The sequence below is a fragment of the Mesoplodon bidens genome (assembly GCF_964165515.1).
Source record: "Mesoplodon bidens genome assembly, chromosome: 4".
Classification (NCBI taxonomy): domain Eukaryota; kingdom Metazoa; phylum Chordata; class Mammalia; order Artiodactyla; family Ziphiidae; genus Mesoplodon; species Mesoplodon bidens.
Genome location: NC_138160.1, coordinates 160457593 through 160474564, shown reverse-complemented (window position 1 = coordinate 160474564; position 16972 = coordinate 160457593). Strand labels below are relative to the sequence as shown.

Below are 16972 nucleotides of genomic sequence, written 5' to 3'. Positions count from 1 at the left end.
CGGCCGGAGAGACGCGGAGGAGGAGACATGAGCCGGCGGGCGCTCAGACGGAGCGGCCGTGACGCGTTCGTGCTGCAGCCGCGCGCCCCGGCCCCGGAGCGCTGACCCCTGGCCCCGCGCAGCCCCGCGCCTCGCCTGGAGAGCGCGCCCCAGCTTCCAGCACCGCCGTGCATGCTGCCCCCGGAGTAAGCCGGGCAGCCAGCCTCCCGCAGACGCCCGGACGGCCGGACGGCCGGCAGTGAGCAAGCTTTCTCGCACCGGCCGGTGCCTCCTGCACAGCGGCGGCCGCCCCGCAGCCCCCGCTCCAGCCCGGAGGGCGCAGCGCTCGGGAGGAGCCGCGCGGGGCGCTGATGCCGCAGGGCGCGCCGCGGAGCGCCCCGGAGCAGCAGAGTCTGCAGCAGCAGCAGCCGGCGAGGAGGGAGCAGCAGCAGCGGCGGCGGCGGCGGCGGCGGCGGCGGAGGCGCCCGGTCCCGGCCGCGCGAAGGGGACATGTGCAGGCTGGGCTAGGAGCCGCCGCCTCCCCCCCCGCCCAGCGATGTATTCAGCGCCCTCCGCCTGCACTTGCCTGTAAGCGCCCGCGTGCGGGGCTGCCCACCCTTCCTGGACGTCTGTCCGTGTGCCTGTGGCTCTGTCTGCCCGCCCGGCCGTTCTTCTGACTTTCCGACTGCGTATCTGTCTGTCTATACGCGGGTTCCCTCCCTCCAGTCCCACTGACTGCCTCTCCATCTCTCTCTCCCGCAGGTGTTTACACTTCCTGCTGCTGTGCTTCCAGGTACAGGTACGTGGGCTCCTGACTCTGACCTCCCCCCCAACCCGCCCCTGTCTCCCGGTACTTGTCTACCCACCCTCCCCCGGGCCGCGCCCCCTCCTGTGCCCCACCCCTCCTGGGCGCCGAGCCCAGTGCACCTGTTCCCAGGGCGCGGAAGGGTGGCTCCAAATGCGCCCAGCGCGGGCGGGGGACCGGCCAAGGGCAAGGGGATCTGTTGCGGGACTCAGGCTGGCGCGGGCTGCCACGGCCCCTGTCGGCTTCGGCTGGGAGAAGATGCTCGGAGCCGGCGGCCTCAGCCGCTACAATGTGCCCGGCTCCAAGCACCCCCACCCCGTCTCCCCCGCCCCCCGCCTCCCCGCCCGGCCCGCAGCCGGTGAGGAGTCAGGACGTAGGGATTTTCTCTGCCAACCGTCCCTTAACATCTCCGCTCGCTCTTCCAAACAAAAAGGCTCCTTTCAACCGAGTGGATTTGGAGTCCAGGGAGAAAGCTTCAGTTGTAAATTACTCTGTGGTTTCAAAGGCGTTTGCAGCATTGAGAGAAAGAGAGGGAGAGAGAGAGAGAGAGAGAGGAGAGAGAGAGAGATGTTGTGCTAGGAGGGGAGACTGGGGTGAGAGCGAGCAGAGCGGGGCGCCTGGGCAGAGGGACCACTGCCTGCGAGGCGGCTCCGGAACGGGCCGCGCTCCGCAACGCACACCCTTGCCCAAGGTAGTGCAGCCCTCAGCTGGTTCCCCGCCTCGCTCCCCGCTCGCTCGCTCTCCTGAATCAGAAGAGGGCTTGGCGCTCAGCCTGGAAAGCACTTGCTAAAATCTGATCTGTTACTTCAGCAGCTTTCAGACTCGGGAAGGTCTTGGCACGCAGACAGTTGGAACACTGGGGCTTCCAAAGCCGTGGAAATGAAGGAAAAGGGTTGGGGGGCGGGGGGAGGGAAAGAGAAGAGGGACTGAGGGAGCTGACTTCAGCCCCGATTAGAACCAGACCAGGCTGCCTCAGCTTGGAGGGGGGGCGCAAAGGGAAAGGGAATAGGAAGTGCCAGCTGCCCTAGCCCTCCACCACCTAGTGCTCTGACGGAGGCACCCTAGGAGGAGCTGGGCTGGGGCCAAAAGAGATTATCTGCCCCTTCTCGCTCTGGGTTGAAGGCAGGTGTCCTCTTAGGGTTCGAGAGGATGCTTGGGCCTTAGCTTTCTGGATTCCCGAGATGCCCAGGGAGAGCACTGAGCAGGCAAAGTGGTGGTTCTCCCAGGTGTGTGTGTTGAGCGCTGTTGAGACTCACGGGTCTCTTGCGGAGGGCAGCGGCGGTGGTGGTGGTGAGACTGCTTATCTCCCCTCCCACTCCTAAGAGAGAGCTGTTACCATCGGGATGGACATTGAGGTGAGGGCAACTAGTTGGGACTGGGGGCTGGAAGGATGGATGGACAGACTGATGGGTTCTTTCCTTCTGTTGGCCAGGCTGGGGTCCCCGGTGACTCCTTGAATCAATACAACTGGAGTCAGTAACTTAAGACTGGCCGTTTGCCAAAGCAGATGTGACCCTGTGTGGTTGCAGGGGGCAGGGTGGGGAATGGCTGGTGTCAGAGAGAGAGGCCAGTGCCAGGCATGGCCTGCTTGGTTTGCAGCTGAGTCCTCAAGCAGAGGGCAGGCCCCAGGGTCACCCCGGGGGACTGCTTGTCTGACCTGGGGGAGAGCTCTTTTCCTGAGTGCTGAGCCTGGGGCCGGGGACGATGAAATGGGCATAAAGTAGAGAGATGGGTTCAGACTTTGTTGCCCAGGCCTCTTGTTGCCTGCCGCCTCTTGGTCCTTGAAGAGGGGCTGCTGGGTGGTCTTTGTGTTCTGGGGCGGTTGGGGGGGAATGTGAGGGAGGGAACCTGGACTCTGCATCCCACCTCCACGTCCTGGCCAGAGCTAGAGCCAGCCTGTGGGGGGGAGGGGCGGGGAGGGGAAAGCTGGGTGGGCCGTCTGGGTTAGGTCCATTGGGGTTACGCCTTCAAGCAGGTGAGGGAGCCTCCTCTCCCCCCCCACCCCGCCACCTCCCCCTTCCTTTGCAGCCTTTCCCGTTGCAAACTGCCTTAGGACTGACTGATGTTTTTAACCCATGATCCATGCACCCTTAGGATATCTAAGGATGGGATTATGGGAGAGGGGTGGTCCCTGAAACACTGTGCAGAACGGTGCCCATATATGCAGTGTATGGGAGATGGTTCTCAGCTCCCCACAGAGTTTTGAAAGCACCCATGATTGCTGAAAGATAAAGCAACGCTACCCTAGGGAGTTATAGACAAAATTGGCAGGCTCACATCCTCCTTTATGTTCGAGGGAAAAGATGGAGTGTTCGTTAGAGGTAAAGATGAGGGGTGGGACCCTTGTGCTAGTTGCGGGAGTCTGGGGTCTGCTCCCCACTGAGGTGATGGGCCAACACCGGGAGAGCAGCTGCTTCCTGGACAGGGTGCATTTGGAGGGTGGTAGTGAGAATGCCCTTGGTGAGCAGGGCCCAGGGGAGGCTCCCTGCACCATGGGAAGGGCTCAGGGCTTTGCCATCCTGTGGACTGCACCTGAACCCCAGCTCCATCTTTCCCTATATGTAGACCTCTGCGAGACTTAGCTTCATCATTTGTGACATGGGTGACCCCGAGGATGAATGGTATATATGATAGGCGTGGAAGAGGTTTTGTGAATTCTCATCCCGCAGGAGCACATTGCTCTTCTGGGAACTCTATACACCTATGCCTTTCCTTCCCCCGCCTCTGTGTTTTGGGGAACTGGTCCAGTCCTAGCAACAGAGTTTCTGGGCTCCTCCCCTCTCTCCATCCATCATCAGCCACCAAACCCCAAATGGGCCCCTTGCCCCCAGCCACATTTCTGTGAACACAGTCAATGCCAGACACTGCCCGCACCGCCCCCCCCCCACACACAATGTGGTGAGCCCCGCCCTCCCCTGCCAGCAACCCTGGGAGCGGGAAGCTGGGAATTTAATAAAATCCCTTCTCCACACGACTTGGGACACCGTGGATAGCTCAAATCGGAAGAATTTTAAAAATTTCCAAGGAGAGCAAGCGGCGTGACCAGTAAATTGCTTTTCTGCACTTGGCTGAGCGCTGACAATGACACCGGGCTGGGCCTTTCACGCAGCTCGGCCGGCACCTGCCTGACATTGTTGCTGCCGCCAGGCTCGGCAAGGTCCTGGCCTTCCCCAGACAGGCCAGGCGTGAGGCGGGCCAGGGCAGGGGGGGCCACCCACTGGCCCCTCAGTCCCTCCCTCCCACAGCGCTGCTTCCTCTCTCACCGCACTTGCTCAAGTTTGGAAGTTTCCTTCCATGCCTTCTCTAAGGCTGACCACCCCCATGCCTGGCCTCTTCAGTGAGGTGTAGAACCTCTCTTCAAGCTGGCTAGGATGGGGAAGCCAGAGACAGAGTCCTTTGGGACGCTGTCCTATTGGATTGTACTTTTAATTTCTTGAAGAAGCAACCTCATCCATCCATTTGTCCATCCAGTCGGGTATTTGTTCATCAAATGCTTGTGGGAGCCTGCTTCTTGCTGCCCCTGGAACAAGACTAGTCCGTTCCTGGCCTCAAGGAGCTCCCAGTCTAGAGAGGGAGAGTGCCAGATAAACAGGAGTTCCTTCAACCCCACCCCTCCTGTCCCACGCTGTGAAGTGTTGAGAGGTAGGGAGCATCCTCCAGCCTGATGGGGGTGGGGGCAGGGGAGGGGGTGGGGCGGGAGGGGGGGAAACCATGGCTGGGGAGAAGTGACCTGCATTTGGTGAGAAAGTGCTACTTGTATGAATTTCCAAGTGGCTCTTGCATCAGGAAGTTCCTTTCATCCTTTCTACCATTCTACAAGGGAGACTGGAGTAGGAGGAATATTATCATATTCCTACCTCACAGATGGAGAAACTGAGGTACAGAGCGGGGAAGGGATTTTTCAAGGCCATGGCTAAGACCCAAGACTCTGAAATCGAGACCTTGTGTCCTTTCCAGCACACCAGGCAGACTTTTTCAGAAACACTGCAGTTGTTCAGAAGGAATACTGACAGGGAAATGGAGTCTCAAGAGGCATGCTAGGGGCCCTTGGTGAGAGATCCGGTTGGATCCCCCTGATAGGATCCCTTATTAGGGGATGATCAGAGGCCAGGTGGGCGTCTCTGTGGTTGAGGCCATCTGACTTGGTGTCTGCAGGCCCTGATCTTCCTGGAATGTTCTGGTCTAAAATGGTTTCAGAGCCAGAAGTGGGTGTTTTTTTGGGGGTAGTGGGGCCTAGGGGATCTAGCTCTCTCCTTCCAGTTTCTTTCCCAGCATGGAGGGCGATGGGGGCACCCTGCCAGCCTTCCTGCAGCCCAGGAGTGTCACCTGCTGTGAGGCAAGGAGGTGGATTTTGAACATTTCTTGTGGTTGGTGCAGCCAGTGTCCAGCAGGCTCTGGGCAGCGTGTCAGGGCCACAGCGTTGTTTCCTCCCAGCCCTCGGTGGCTGGGAGGGCACATTGGACCCCCAAAGGGAGAAGGATGGGGACAGGGAGAAGACTTTCTGTCCTCAGCAGGATCTTTTGGTTCTGACCTCGTCCTGTAGCAGGGAAGTTGTTGGTGTGGGAAATCAGGGTGTAGGCCCATCAGGGTAACAACTATACTGGTAGCTGCCGCCGGGTATTGCATGCTCGTTCCGTGGCTGACGCTTTCTCATAGCATCTAGGCTGTGCCTCACAACCAGCCTGGAATTAGGGAATTCTACAGATGAAGAAAGTGAGGCTCAGAGGCATAAAATAATCTGCCTTTGGTTGCACAGCAGGAGAGAGAGGCAGAGTGGGATTCAACTCTAGCTCGCCCACTCTAGGACCCAGGCTTATTAAACAGCACTTTAAAGGCTCTGGAATCTGCCAGGCTGGTTCAAAGAGTTGCTCTGCCTTGTCTTTGCTGTGTGACCCTGGACAAGTTACTTAACCTCCCTGGGTCTCAGCTTCTGCATGCATAAAATGGGAAGAGAACAACCAGCAAAACAGCTCCTACTTCCTAAGGGTGTGGAGCAGGGGAGAGTGCAGAACCCAGGGCTCTGAAATCTTGTCTGCCTTTCAAGACCTAGTCCCTGTGTCTCTTGTTCTGAGAGGACTCCCTTGGTTCCACCCCTCTGTCAGTGGATTAAGCTCCCCTCGCCCATGGCACTGCCACCTCCTGGTGACTGGGGAGAGGGAAGGTGTTGTTTCCTTTCTGAGGGCTGGGGTTGTCTGATGAACATCTGTGTGCCCCATATTTTGTGCTGGGTTGGGTTTTCCCCCTACTCACAAGGACCCGTGGCTGAGCACTTAGGGAAGAGCAACGCCAAGGGCCCTGTCAGTGTGGCCCAGGCTGGAGGAGAGCCACTGGGCCTTCGGAAGGGCTGAGGCCTGCTGTTGGCACCTTGGGTCTGACAGTAGGGATTTGTTCTGGAACATCAGTGCGTAAGCGGGCCCCTGAGGCTTTAGTCAGTCTTGCTGGTAGGGCCTGGAAGATGACTGGGTTTTGTTTGCTCCGACCTCTAAACGGCGTAAGGCCTCAGGCCCATTTAAAATGCTGCTGTGCCAAGGATGTGGCCAAAGACAAGCCCCCCATAGGCCACAGGGCAGAAAGACTCTCAGGGTGCCTGGGTTGGAGTCCTGGCTCTGTCACTGGCTCATTGTGTGCCTCCGTTTCTCCACCTGGGCATCAGTTAAGTGAGCTAGGCGGCTTCTGTGGTGCTTGAATGTGTGGGCTTTGGCATAGGAAAGACCTTGGTTTGAATCCTATCTGTGCTGCTGAGTAACTGTTCAGCAAATTTCTTAACCTTCCACCCTCTGCACCTTGGTTTTCCCCATCTGTATAATGGGGTAATGAAAGGTACCTACTTCTTAAGGGTTATGGTGAGGACTAAATAGGATATTGCACACAGGGTAGCTAGCACTGTGGCTGACACTCAGTAAATAATTGAGAAATAGTAATTGCTCAATCAATTATACGCTCTGTGTGTGTGTTCACGTGCTGCAGCGTGCTGAAGAAAGCTAGGAGGGCTGCGCTTCTTGCATCGGTGACATCAGGCCCCCTCTAGTCTGAGCATAGGTCTTGGATTTGGGTCTGAATTTGATCCTTATTACACCACTCACAGGCTGTGTGCCCTTGGGAAAGGTCCTTAACCTCTCTGAGTCTCTACCTCCTCGTCAGTTGAGAAATAGGAATAATAATACCATTCCTAGGGCCTGTTGGGAGGATTAATTGAAACCATGTCTCGGACCTGGTATGCAGTAGGCATTCAATTATGGTGCTGCCCCGCATTAGCAATCAGCAAACATGGCTGGCCCTGGACTGGGTTTTGAGTGGGATGAAGAAGACATCTAAGGCTTCAGCTTTTTTCCTCCATGATCCCTGTGAAGAGATGGCAGGTGCTTTGGCAGCTTTGTTTACCACTCTCCCCATCCCACCTGTGCCTTGGAACCTCTTAGCACTTTGTCATTGCTCTGTGACGCAGTGCGTTCTCTGCTGGGGCTCGCAGGGATGTATAGGGGCTCAGGCTCTGGATACAACCCACCTGGGTCATACCCCACTTTGGCCACTTGGTAGCTATGTGATTGAGTGAATTCTCGGCTTCTCTGTGGTGCATCTTTAATATAGGCATCAGGATGGACCCTCCCTCTTGGGGTTGCTATAGGGGGTGAACTGTGGTCACTTGGGGGAAGCACTTGGCCCAGCACATGGCTCATTATAAGTGCTGAGTAAATGTGAGCTGCAGTTACACATTTGACTCTGGTGTGCCTAGAGGCCTGCTTGTCTGCCAGCTCCTGGTTCCTGGAAGTCAAAGGAGGCCTGGCCCATCCCATGGGCCCTGTGGCACCTGGCATGGACCTGGCATGCAGCATGAATGTCAGCAAGTGGAGGGGTGGGGAGAACAGCTTCTCTGAGGACCGGGCATCTGTATGGAGCCCCCCAACCCTGTACCAGGTGTGGGGCATGGGGTGCTCAGGACCTGTCCCAGCCCTCAGGGATTTGAGAGAAATCTGAGGGATCTGTGCAGGGGGCAGGGGCCCAAGGGTGCAGAGGGTGTTCTGATGAAGGGCCCTGAAACCAGACTCAGGGCAGGAGGATCTTGCCTGGGAAGGTGCGCCATTTGAAAATTGAAATAGGAACAAGCTGGGTGAAGAAGACTCTGAGCGTCTCTCTCTGCGTGTGTGTGTGTGTGTGTGTGTGTGTGTGTGTGTGCGCGTGAAAAAGCCTTTGCAGGCACATGGACCATTTCTACATGGAGCAGGGAACAGCTTGATGTGCTCAGGGGACTCCAAGCTGTTTGGAATGGCTGGCGCATCAAGTTCAGGAATGGGGGTGATATAAAAGGCCATGGTGGGCATTGAATGCCAGGATAAAGGGCTTGTTTATTACTTCTTTGACATGCATGACCCCTCTCCCCACCCAGGGGCTTCAAGGGAGAGGGATTGGAAGGAAGGAGAAGAGGAGGAAAGAAGGGAGCATGGGTCTTTAGGAGTCCCCCCCACCTCTCAGGCTGGCTGCAGGGTTGACGGGCCGCGGCACCCATATTGACAATCTGTACAGAGCAGGCTGATGTATGGGGAGGAGGAGCTCCCGGTCAGCGCCTTGGGTGGCAGCAAGCCCCGCTCCAGTGCTGACGGCTCAGCCCTGCCAATCAATACATTGACAGCCCCAGGAGCTTAATGGACAGGTTGGGGGTGGGGAAGGGCCCTTTGGAGCATCACTCTGTCCTGGCTGGGGTGGATGTGGGGAGTGTGACAGGAGAGAGGGGAGAAACCTGGGGCTAAGGGGTGGCTGGGGGCATCAGTCTGAGTGAACCAAGCTCCGATTCAGGGGTGGGCCCAGCCTCTCTCCTCCGCTTTCTGTCCAGGGGTGTCAGCTAGGGGAAACTGATGGACTCCAGAGCCAGAGGTGGGTTCAGTTCTTGGCTGCATCAGTTTCTGTACAACTTAGGCACATCCCTTAGCCTCTCTGTGTCTCCCTTTATCATGGGGATGGTAATCGTTCTGACCTGCCCAGGTCCTGCGAGGAGCGAGGAGCGAGGAGACAGTGCCTGGAAAGTGCTTAGCTTGGACCCTGGCACTGAGCGAATGCCCACTAAGTGGGAGCCAGCGTCAGTTTCGTGCTTAACGACAATAATAATCCCCGGAGCACTATGACTGGCATCAACTCCTGGGCCTGAGTCCAGGCTTGCTCTCGAGGAAGAGTTTGGGAGCTGCATTTCAGGGTGGAGGGGGTGCTGCTGACTCTACAAGGGGCCACTCCTGGAATGGGGTGTAGGTCTCAGGTTTGAATCCAGAATTTGGAGAAGCTCTGAAAGCCCTTGGCATGGCTGGCCCCAGTGCTACTTCTGGAGGGGGAGGCAGGCAGTGGTGGAATGTGGCTGGAAGTCTGTGGGCTGCCTCTCCTGGGACCAGGGAGACCCTCCCTTTCTGGGCAGGCTGCCTGGAGACAGGGGCGTGGATTCTCTGAGGCCTCGAGGATGGGTACCTGGGTGGGAGGGGCAGTCTGACCCCTTCCTCCTCTCTTGGGTAGGGGGTGAGCTCAAGGCCTCAGTCCTTTCATGTTTAATCCCCCACCTCAGTCCCTGCCCCACATATGGCTTGTGGCTGGAGCCAATTGCTTTCCTGAATGGGGGAAAGGAGGTGGGTGACAGAGAGAAGGGAGAATAGAGCAGGAGAGGGTGAAGAGATGGGGAGCGGAGGTTCTAGGCTGAGCTGGATTCAAATCTTGATTCTTTTTTGCACCAATTTTGTGCCTTTGGACAAGCAATGTAACCTTTCTGAGCCTCAGTTTCCTCATCTGTAAGATGGGGATAATAACCATACCAACTCATAGGGCTGTTCTGGGGATGACGTAAGATAAGTTACTTAAAGTACTTCTTAGTACGGAGAACATGCTCCATAAGTAGTGACTGTTTAGAAAATAAGAAAAAAGAAAAAGAAAAAAAAGTGGCTCTTTTTACTTATGTTTTTCTGAGGTAAATAGTTGTAAACAATCTCATTCTGCTGATGAGAAAACTGAGGGTTAAAGAAATCAAGTAAGTTGGTGATTTTGGGGTGGAGCCAGGTCACACCCGAGGTCAGTGAGTGCTATTGTTGAACGTGTGTGGTGTGGGTGGGCTGATGTAACGTGTGTATTAGGTGATGTGTGATGTGGCAGATGTTGGTGTGAGGCGGGCCCAGGAAGAAATAGGAAGCCGCTTCAGACATGACTTCAGAGCCAGGAGTGGATGGGTGAGGTTGAAACCTTCGGTCAGAGGGAGCACCTGTGGTTATTGGATTCCCCGGCGGGAGGGGGAACCTGGGTTGACGTCTGGAAGCTGGCCCTGGGGTTGGAGTGGGGCTCACCCCAACCTCTTTTCACCCCATGGTAGTTTCCCCCCAAGGTGCCTAAGAGAGGAGGCTTGGAAGCTAGGCGGGGGCCGGATGGTAAAGGACCACATGCGGGCGCTGTGCAATGGGTAGTGGGGAGCCAGGCAGATTTGGGAGCAGGAAAACCTCTCACCTCGTGCACTAGAGCCTGAGACTGCAGGCGGAAGGTGGCGGGCTCGGTCCCACTAAGCACCACGTCCGTGCTGGGATCTCGGGCTGCAGCCCCTGTGCAATTCCTGGATCGGGGAGTGAATATTTCCACCAGAGTGCAAGCCCCTCAGATAAGGGGTGGGTCCCCCTGGGGGCTGACAGGGGTCTCAGCCAGGCTGCAGGGGGACCCCACTGTAGGCTACCCTGCTGCGGGAAAAGCTATCTCAACCTCAAAGATAATGCGTGAGTATGGGGTGGGGCAAGGAGAGCCTTTTGTAAGGCACCTTGTTCTGCCCCAGGAGACACCCTGTCTGTGCCAGCCCTGCTCGCCTTGCAAGAGCCACAGCATTTTGACTTTTGTCACACTGCAGCTTTTCAGTGCCCCTGATGATTACGCACCTGGATGGGTTTAGAGAGCAGCTCTGACTGTTCTAGGAAGTCCTGGAAGACAGGCCCCCTCTTGGGCAGCGAGGCCAAGTAGCAGGAGACGGGGAGCGAGAGGATGTTCCTGAGTGGCCCCACTCTGCATGTGCTCTGCAGGCAGGCCCTGGAGCTCTGTGGCCCCGGAGAGGTGCCTCAGAGGTCCAGTCTGTGAAATGGACTCTTAACGGGTGCCTACCTCCACGGGTGCTTAAGGAATTTGACGAGGTGACATGTCTTGAGGGCTTCTTAGCGGAGTGCCTGGGACAGAGGAAAGCTTAGCAATGGATGGCTTTAGAAACCCTCTCTTGGGCACTCTGCTCATCTGGGTAGTAAGTGATGGGGCTGATTTTGGCTGCCAGGTTTTCCTCATCCTAGCCACAGTTATTTAGCAGACATTTGCCAGGTGCCTTCTGGGGGCAGAGCTGGAGGTTCAGGGATGAACCAGGCACACTGGACTCTGGGGACAGTAAAGCCACTACAGTAGTGTCCAGAGGCTGTAAGCCAGCCTGAGGCCGGAGGGCAGGAAGTACTTCCAGAGGAGGTAGCTGAGGGCAGGTGTCATCCGGGCAGAGGGGCTGTGCAAAGACCTGGAGCCCCCCAGAGGTCTTGCCCAGGAAGCCCAGGGGTCTTCCTGCCTTTTCTAAAGGACGGACTCTGTTTCCATGTCCGATGCCACCCCTGTTACCGCCCTCGGGATTGATGTGGCCACAGAGTATGGCTTAAATGGTGGAAGCTGGGCAAGATGGATTGTTCCCCCATATCCTGGGGAAGGGCCACTGGATAGCCCCTGCTGACCCTGGGTCACCCATGCTGCCTCTGTCCAGTGGGCCAGGGAGAAAATCATTAATGGGAGGCTGGCTTCTGGGGCAGGGCAGTTCCCCTAGGGGACCTGGGGTGAGGAGATTGGTTTGACCTCTGGTCAATAAGGTCTCCTGTGAGCAGGAGGAGATCTGGAGGACAGGGAGGGAGGCCGGAGGCCTGGCCTTGGGGGAGGGGACAGGGCCAGGCCACCTCAGGAAGTCATTCCAGGAAGGTTGGGGGCCACGGGCGGGGGTTCCTCAGGACACGTGCCCACCAGGTGTGGGCCTCAGGGGGCACCGGAGCTCCATCCTCCCTAGGCATTAGGATGTGAAATGAGGCAAGTCCCAGGTGTGTGATTGGGCTGTGAACGGGCTGGCCATTTAGGGTAGTGGAAGTGAAGAGTGTGCACTCTTGGTGCACCAGTGGCCAGACCCTGCACCACTGGGCTGTGCAGCTCAAAGCAACTGACTTCACTTTTCTGAGCCTTAGTTTCTACGTCTGTTAAATGGGGGTGATAAGCATTCCCATGTCCTAGGGTTGTCGGGATGATCAAAAGCAATAACATCTTCCCAAACTGTAATCTGAGCAGCAGAGGTGCCTCGTCTCGAAGGACGTGAGAATGTGATCCACTTGTGTCCTGAGGAGGCTTCTGTTTGCAGGGCTTCACCAAGAGCCTCTTAAAGGGCTCCCTTGTATCCTGTCAGTAGTTATGTATGTCTGCTGAGCACTTAAATCTGTACCAGGCAACTGTGCTAAGACTATATGTTTAATATTCACAGCAACCCACAAGGTCGGGGCCATTGTCACCACTCTCAGTAAGTTGCCTGGGGACCCTTAGCTAGGGAGTGGCTAACCCTGGGGTTTTCTTTTTTTTTTTTTTTTAAGAGTATAGTTGATTCACAATGTTGCATTAATTTCTGCTGTACAGCAAAGTGTATCAGTTATACATATACATATATCCAGCCTTTTTTAGATTCTTTTCCCATATAGGTCATTACAGAGTATTGAGAAGAGTTCCCTGTGCTCTACAGTAGGTCCTTATTAGTTAATCTATTTTATATATAGTGGTGTGTATATGTCAATCCTGGTCTCCCAATTTATCCCCCCGCCCCTTTCCCCCTGGTAGCCATTGGTTTGTTTTCTACATCTGTGACTCTATTTATCTTTTGTAAATAAGTTCCTTTGCACCATTTTTTTAGATTCCACGTATAAGTGATATCAGATGATATCTGTCTTTCTCTGTCTGACTTATTTCACTGAGTACGACAGTCACCAGGTCCATCCATGTTGCTGCGAATGGTATTATTTCATTCTTTTTTATGGCTGAGGAATAGTCCATTGTATATATATGAGCCGCACCTTCTTCATCCATTCCTCTGTCGATGGACATTTAGGTTGCTTCCATGTCCTGGCTGTTGTGGATAGCGCTGCAGTGAACGCTGGGGTGCAAGTATCACTTCGAATTATGGTCTTCTCTGGATGGATGCTCAGGACTGGGTTTTGAACCTGGATCTTGCTCCCCACTGTACTGGTGAGACAGACGGGGCCCACTGAGGTGGAGCTGGAAGCAGCGCTTTGGGGCCACATGGCCCGGGGCTAAGTCGGCCATTGCCTGCTCTGTGACCTTGTTGGTTCAGCTTTGGAGCCTCAGTTTCCTCATCTGTAATGTGGCATAATGTTTCCACCCTGAGGAGGATAGTGAAAGTTCAATAATGTGGTCCAGGTGAAGTGCCTGTGGAGCCTAGGCTGGGATTGGAGGACATGTGCAGGTCAGCGGGGGGGACAGAGACCCTGGCCTGGGCATGGGGTGTAGCAATGAGGAAAACATGGTCCCTACCCTGGAGAGCTCACAGCTGAGGGCTGAGACAGCCCTCAATTGGGCAGCCTCAATTCCAAGAGCCCCATCATGGGCTGAGTGGGGTCAGGGTCTTGTGGGAATGGGGTCCTGCAAGCCTAGCGTGCCTAGAACAAACCCAGAACGCTGTCTGGACTTCAAGAATTGTTCAGCTTTCTGGTTAAGATGGGCTGGGACAGGCATACAATTATCAGGGCATAGGAAAACCTAATTTAATGCTAAATGGGATGACAGACTCCAGATCTTTTCAATGTTCACTTGTTCATTCATACACTTGACAAATGTTTGAGTTCCTACTATGCTGTGTGCTGGGGATATAGCAGAAAACAAGTGGGGGAGACAGAAAAAAACTAGATAAATAGATGTTATCTCAGGTTGATCAATGCTAGAAAGAAAATCAAAGCATGGTAGAGAGATGAGGAGTGATAGAAGTGGGGGCTGCCTCAGAGAAGCAGTCAAAGAAGTCCTGTCTCAGGACGTGACATGTGAGCAGAGGCTCGAATGAATTAGAGGAGCCAGAGTGCAAAAATCTGGGAAAGAGCACTGAAGCAGAGGGAAGAGCAAGTGCAAAGGCCCTGAGGCATGTGTGTATTTTGTGTTTGGAATGCTCAGAGCCCTAATAAGACAGCCAGTGTAACTGGTGGGGAGGGACTTGTAGAAGATGAAGGTGGAAAGCTGTTGGGGGCTCATCTTGCAGGGCCCTGAGGCCCTGGTGGGGACATTTATCTAAATGCGATGGGAAGCCCTGGAGAGTTTGGAGGGGAGGGTTACACAAGGTGATTGGGTTTGGTGGAAGATGGACTCCCAGGGGGAAAGAGTAGAAGCAGGAGGCTGGTGAGGAGGTGGCTGCAAGTTGTCTACGTGAGAGGCCGTGTTCAGGGAAAGGAGACGGGAGAGATACGTGCCGGCGTAGCCAGAGGTGGCTTCCTGGAGAGTGTGGTCAGACATGAGCTAAACCTCCAGGGACACAGGGAATTTTGATGAGAGATGCTAAGCAAAGGCTTCTCCACGAGGGGCTAGGGATGTGGGCAAATGCTTGGTGGTGGAGGCGAGCATGAGGACACTTGGGGTGTGGAGAGGAGACCACCCCCAGCATCAGCTCCAGGGGGAGAAGCGACAGTGGGCTCTGGTTCATTCGCTCCCAGGAGGAAATGGGCCAGGTCTCCTTCCTTCCCCGCTGAAGACCTAAACAGGAATTATATGCCCCCCATCCATTTCCCATCTCCATATTGATTTGGGTACTTTTCTTCCCATTTGCTCACTGTATCCTGACAGCCACCCTGGGGTGTAGTCAGGCCAGAGGCTTTGCTCCACTGTTTTACTGGGGAAGAACCTGAGGCAGAACAAGCCATGGGCCCGAGGTCACATGGGAAACTCTGCTCCATACTTCTTGCTTGAATTTGGGGGTGTGGTGGAGAGATAGCACACTTTGCTGTCAAATAGACCTAGACCTGATTCTTAGCTTTGCTGCTTCCTGCCTGGGCCACCTGGGACAACTTGCCTCATCTCTCTGAGCCTCAGTTGCCTCATCTGTGAAATGGGGGTGGTAACAGGGCAGTTATGAGCGTGTGCTGATGCCTGACCCAGAGCTGGCGTAGAGGAGACCCTGGCTGTTTGTTATGAATGTGGTTCCTGCACGCAGGGACTCTGGACTTCCAGGGTAGCTCACCATCGCCCCTTTTCCTGCTCAGGTGCTGGTGGCCGAGGAGAACGTGGACTTCCGCATCCATGTGGAGAACCAGACGCGGGCTCGGGACGATGTGAGCCGTAAGCAGCTGCGGCTGTACCAGCTCTACAGCCGGACCAGCGGGAAGCACATTCAGGTCCTGGGCCGTAGGATCAGCGCCCGCGGCGAGGACGGGGACAAGTATGGTAAGTGTCAACCCCCCCCTCCCCAACCGTGTACACATTCTTCCCGGCCTCTGAGACCTCAGGTTCAAATCCCAGCTCTGCCGTGTCCTGGCTGTGTGATCTTGCACCTGGCGCTGAGCCTTTCTGGGCCTCAGTTTCCTCATCTATAAAATGGGGATGCAGTAGTGCATCCCTGAGAGCCTTATTGGGAGTAGTAACTGAAGACATGAATAAAGCATGCTTTTGCTGGTAAATGCCCCATAAATGCCAGTCATCATGGGTATCCGTGGCAACCTGCTCCCCACGGCATTGCTTCCCCAGGTTCAGATGCTCGGAGGGGTGGGAGCCTCTGGGGCATGCTTTTTGGATGCTGGTGGTGGTGGTGGAAATTGGCCTGGTGTGAGTGTGTGTGCACATACGTGCATATGTGTGTGAGAGTGTATGCATGTGCACGGGGACAGGCCTGTGTGTGTGTGCTCTGCAGGCTTGAGCTTGTGCACCTATGAGGCATGGGCACTCACACACCTTGGGCCATGGTCCCCATGACCTGTCCTTGACCCTGGAACTGTCCAGCTCTCTTCTGGTGTGTTTAGGAAGCATCACCTGCCCCAAGCTGCCTCTGCAAAGGGGCTGGGAGGAGTGAAATAACCCTGACTCCCTTCCCTCCCTAAGCCCCCAACCCACAGAGACCCTCAGCAGTGAGTGAAGCAGGCAGGACTCCTCCCTCCCAGAGCCTGGAGGGGATTTAGGGGCCAGACTCTGAGCAAATACTGACCACACCTCCATCGCTTCCTACCTTCTCAGGCCCAGGTTCTGGGAGGTGTCCCAGGCCCCAGCCTTGGGTGGGAGGGAGCTGGGGCTGTAGGTGGCCACAGTACGTGCGTGCCTGCGGCCGAGCCTGCCGGCCTGGGCTTCTCTGAGATGATGCGCCGCCTGCCCGCCAGCCCCTGCCCATTGCAGTCAAGACATGACAACAAGACAAATAATTTCTTGGATCTTTTATCTTGGATACCATTTATTTTCCCTCAGCCCCGGGGCAGGACTGACCTCATGGTAGGGCCCAAGTGTGGCAGCTGTACCGTCACTGGGGGCTGGGCCAGGCCGGGCTGAGCAGGGCTGGGCCACGCTGGGCTCCTGCTTCTCCAGGCCAGCTGCCTCCCCTCCCTTCTCCTGCCCCGTCGCTCTTTACTGCCTCCCTCCCTCCCTCCCTCGTCCCCCTTCTTCCTCTCGCAGTCTGGCTGCTTCTCCTTTTATCTGGGCATCTCTCTCTCTGAGTCCTTCTCCCCTCCTTCTGGTTGTTTCTGTCCATCTCTCTGTCTCCCCCCTCCTCACCATCTCTGTCTTTCTCCCTGCGTCCGTCCCTCCGACCACAGCTTTCCGTCCCTCCTCCCCACCTCTCCCAGGCCCTCTGCTGGCCGCCTCTCTGGGGCCTTGTCTCTCCGTGCCCCCCCTCCATGGACGCCTGGCTGTGCTGGGCAGACCCAGGTGCTGGTTTTCCCTGGGATCTGCTGTCCAGTTGCTGCCAGGGAAGGGGCAGCTGGCTGGCTGGGGCGGGAGGGAGGTGCCCTCCTGGGGAGTCCCCGGAGCTCTGGCTGGCCCCTCCAGGCTGGGAGAGTACAGGGGGGTCAGACTGGTCTGAACCATCTGTCCAGGCTCTGAGATAGGAGTCAAGAGCTTGGGAGGGAGAGGAGGCCGGAAATGGTCGGCCCCTCCCTCCAGAAGCCACTTGTCCTCTCATTTCCTCTGCCTGGACTGGAGACTCAGGGGATCTCACCT

General features: G+C 56.2%; 1 protein-coding gene across 1 annotated transcript in view; it reads left to right on the top strand.

Annotated features, from left to right (window-relative positions):
- Positions 1-535: 535 nt before the first annotated feature.
- Positions 536-16972, top strand: part of FGF18 (fibroblast growth factor 18) — a gene marked incomplete at its 5' end in the record, with an annotated part of 34515 nt that continues 18078 nt past the window's right edge. The window contains 3 exons of the mRNA XM_081232679.1: positions 536-567; positions 742-778; positions 15037-15217. Coding sequence (XP_081088805.1) covers positions 536-567; positions 742-778; positions 15037-15217 — 250 coding nt within the window. The remainder of the gene's footprint in view (positions 568-741; positions 779-15036; positions 15218-16972) is intronic.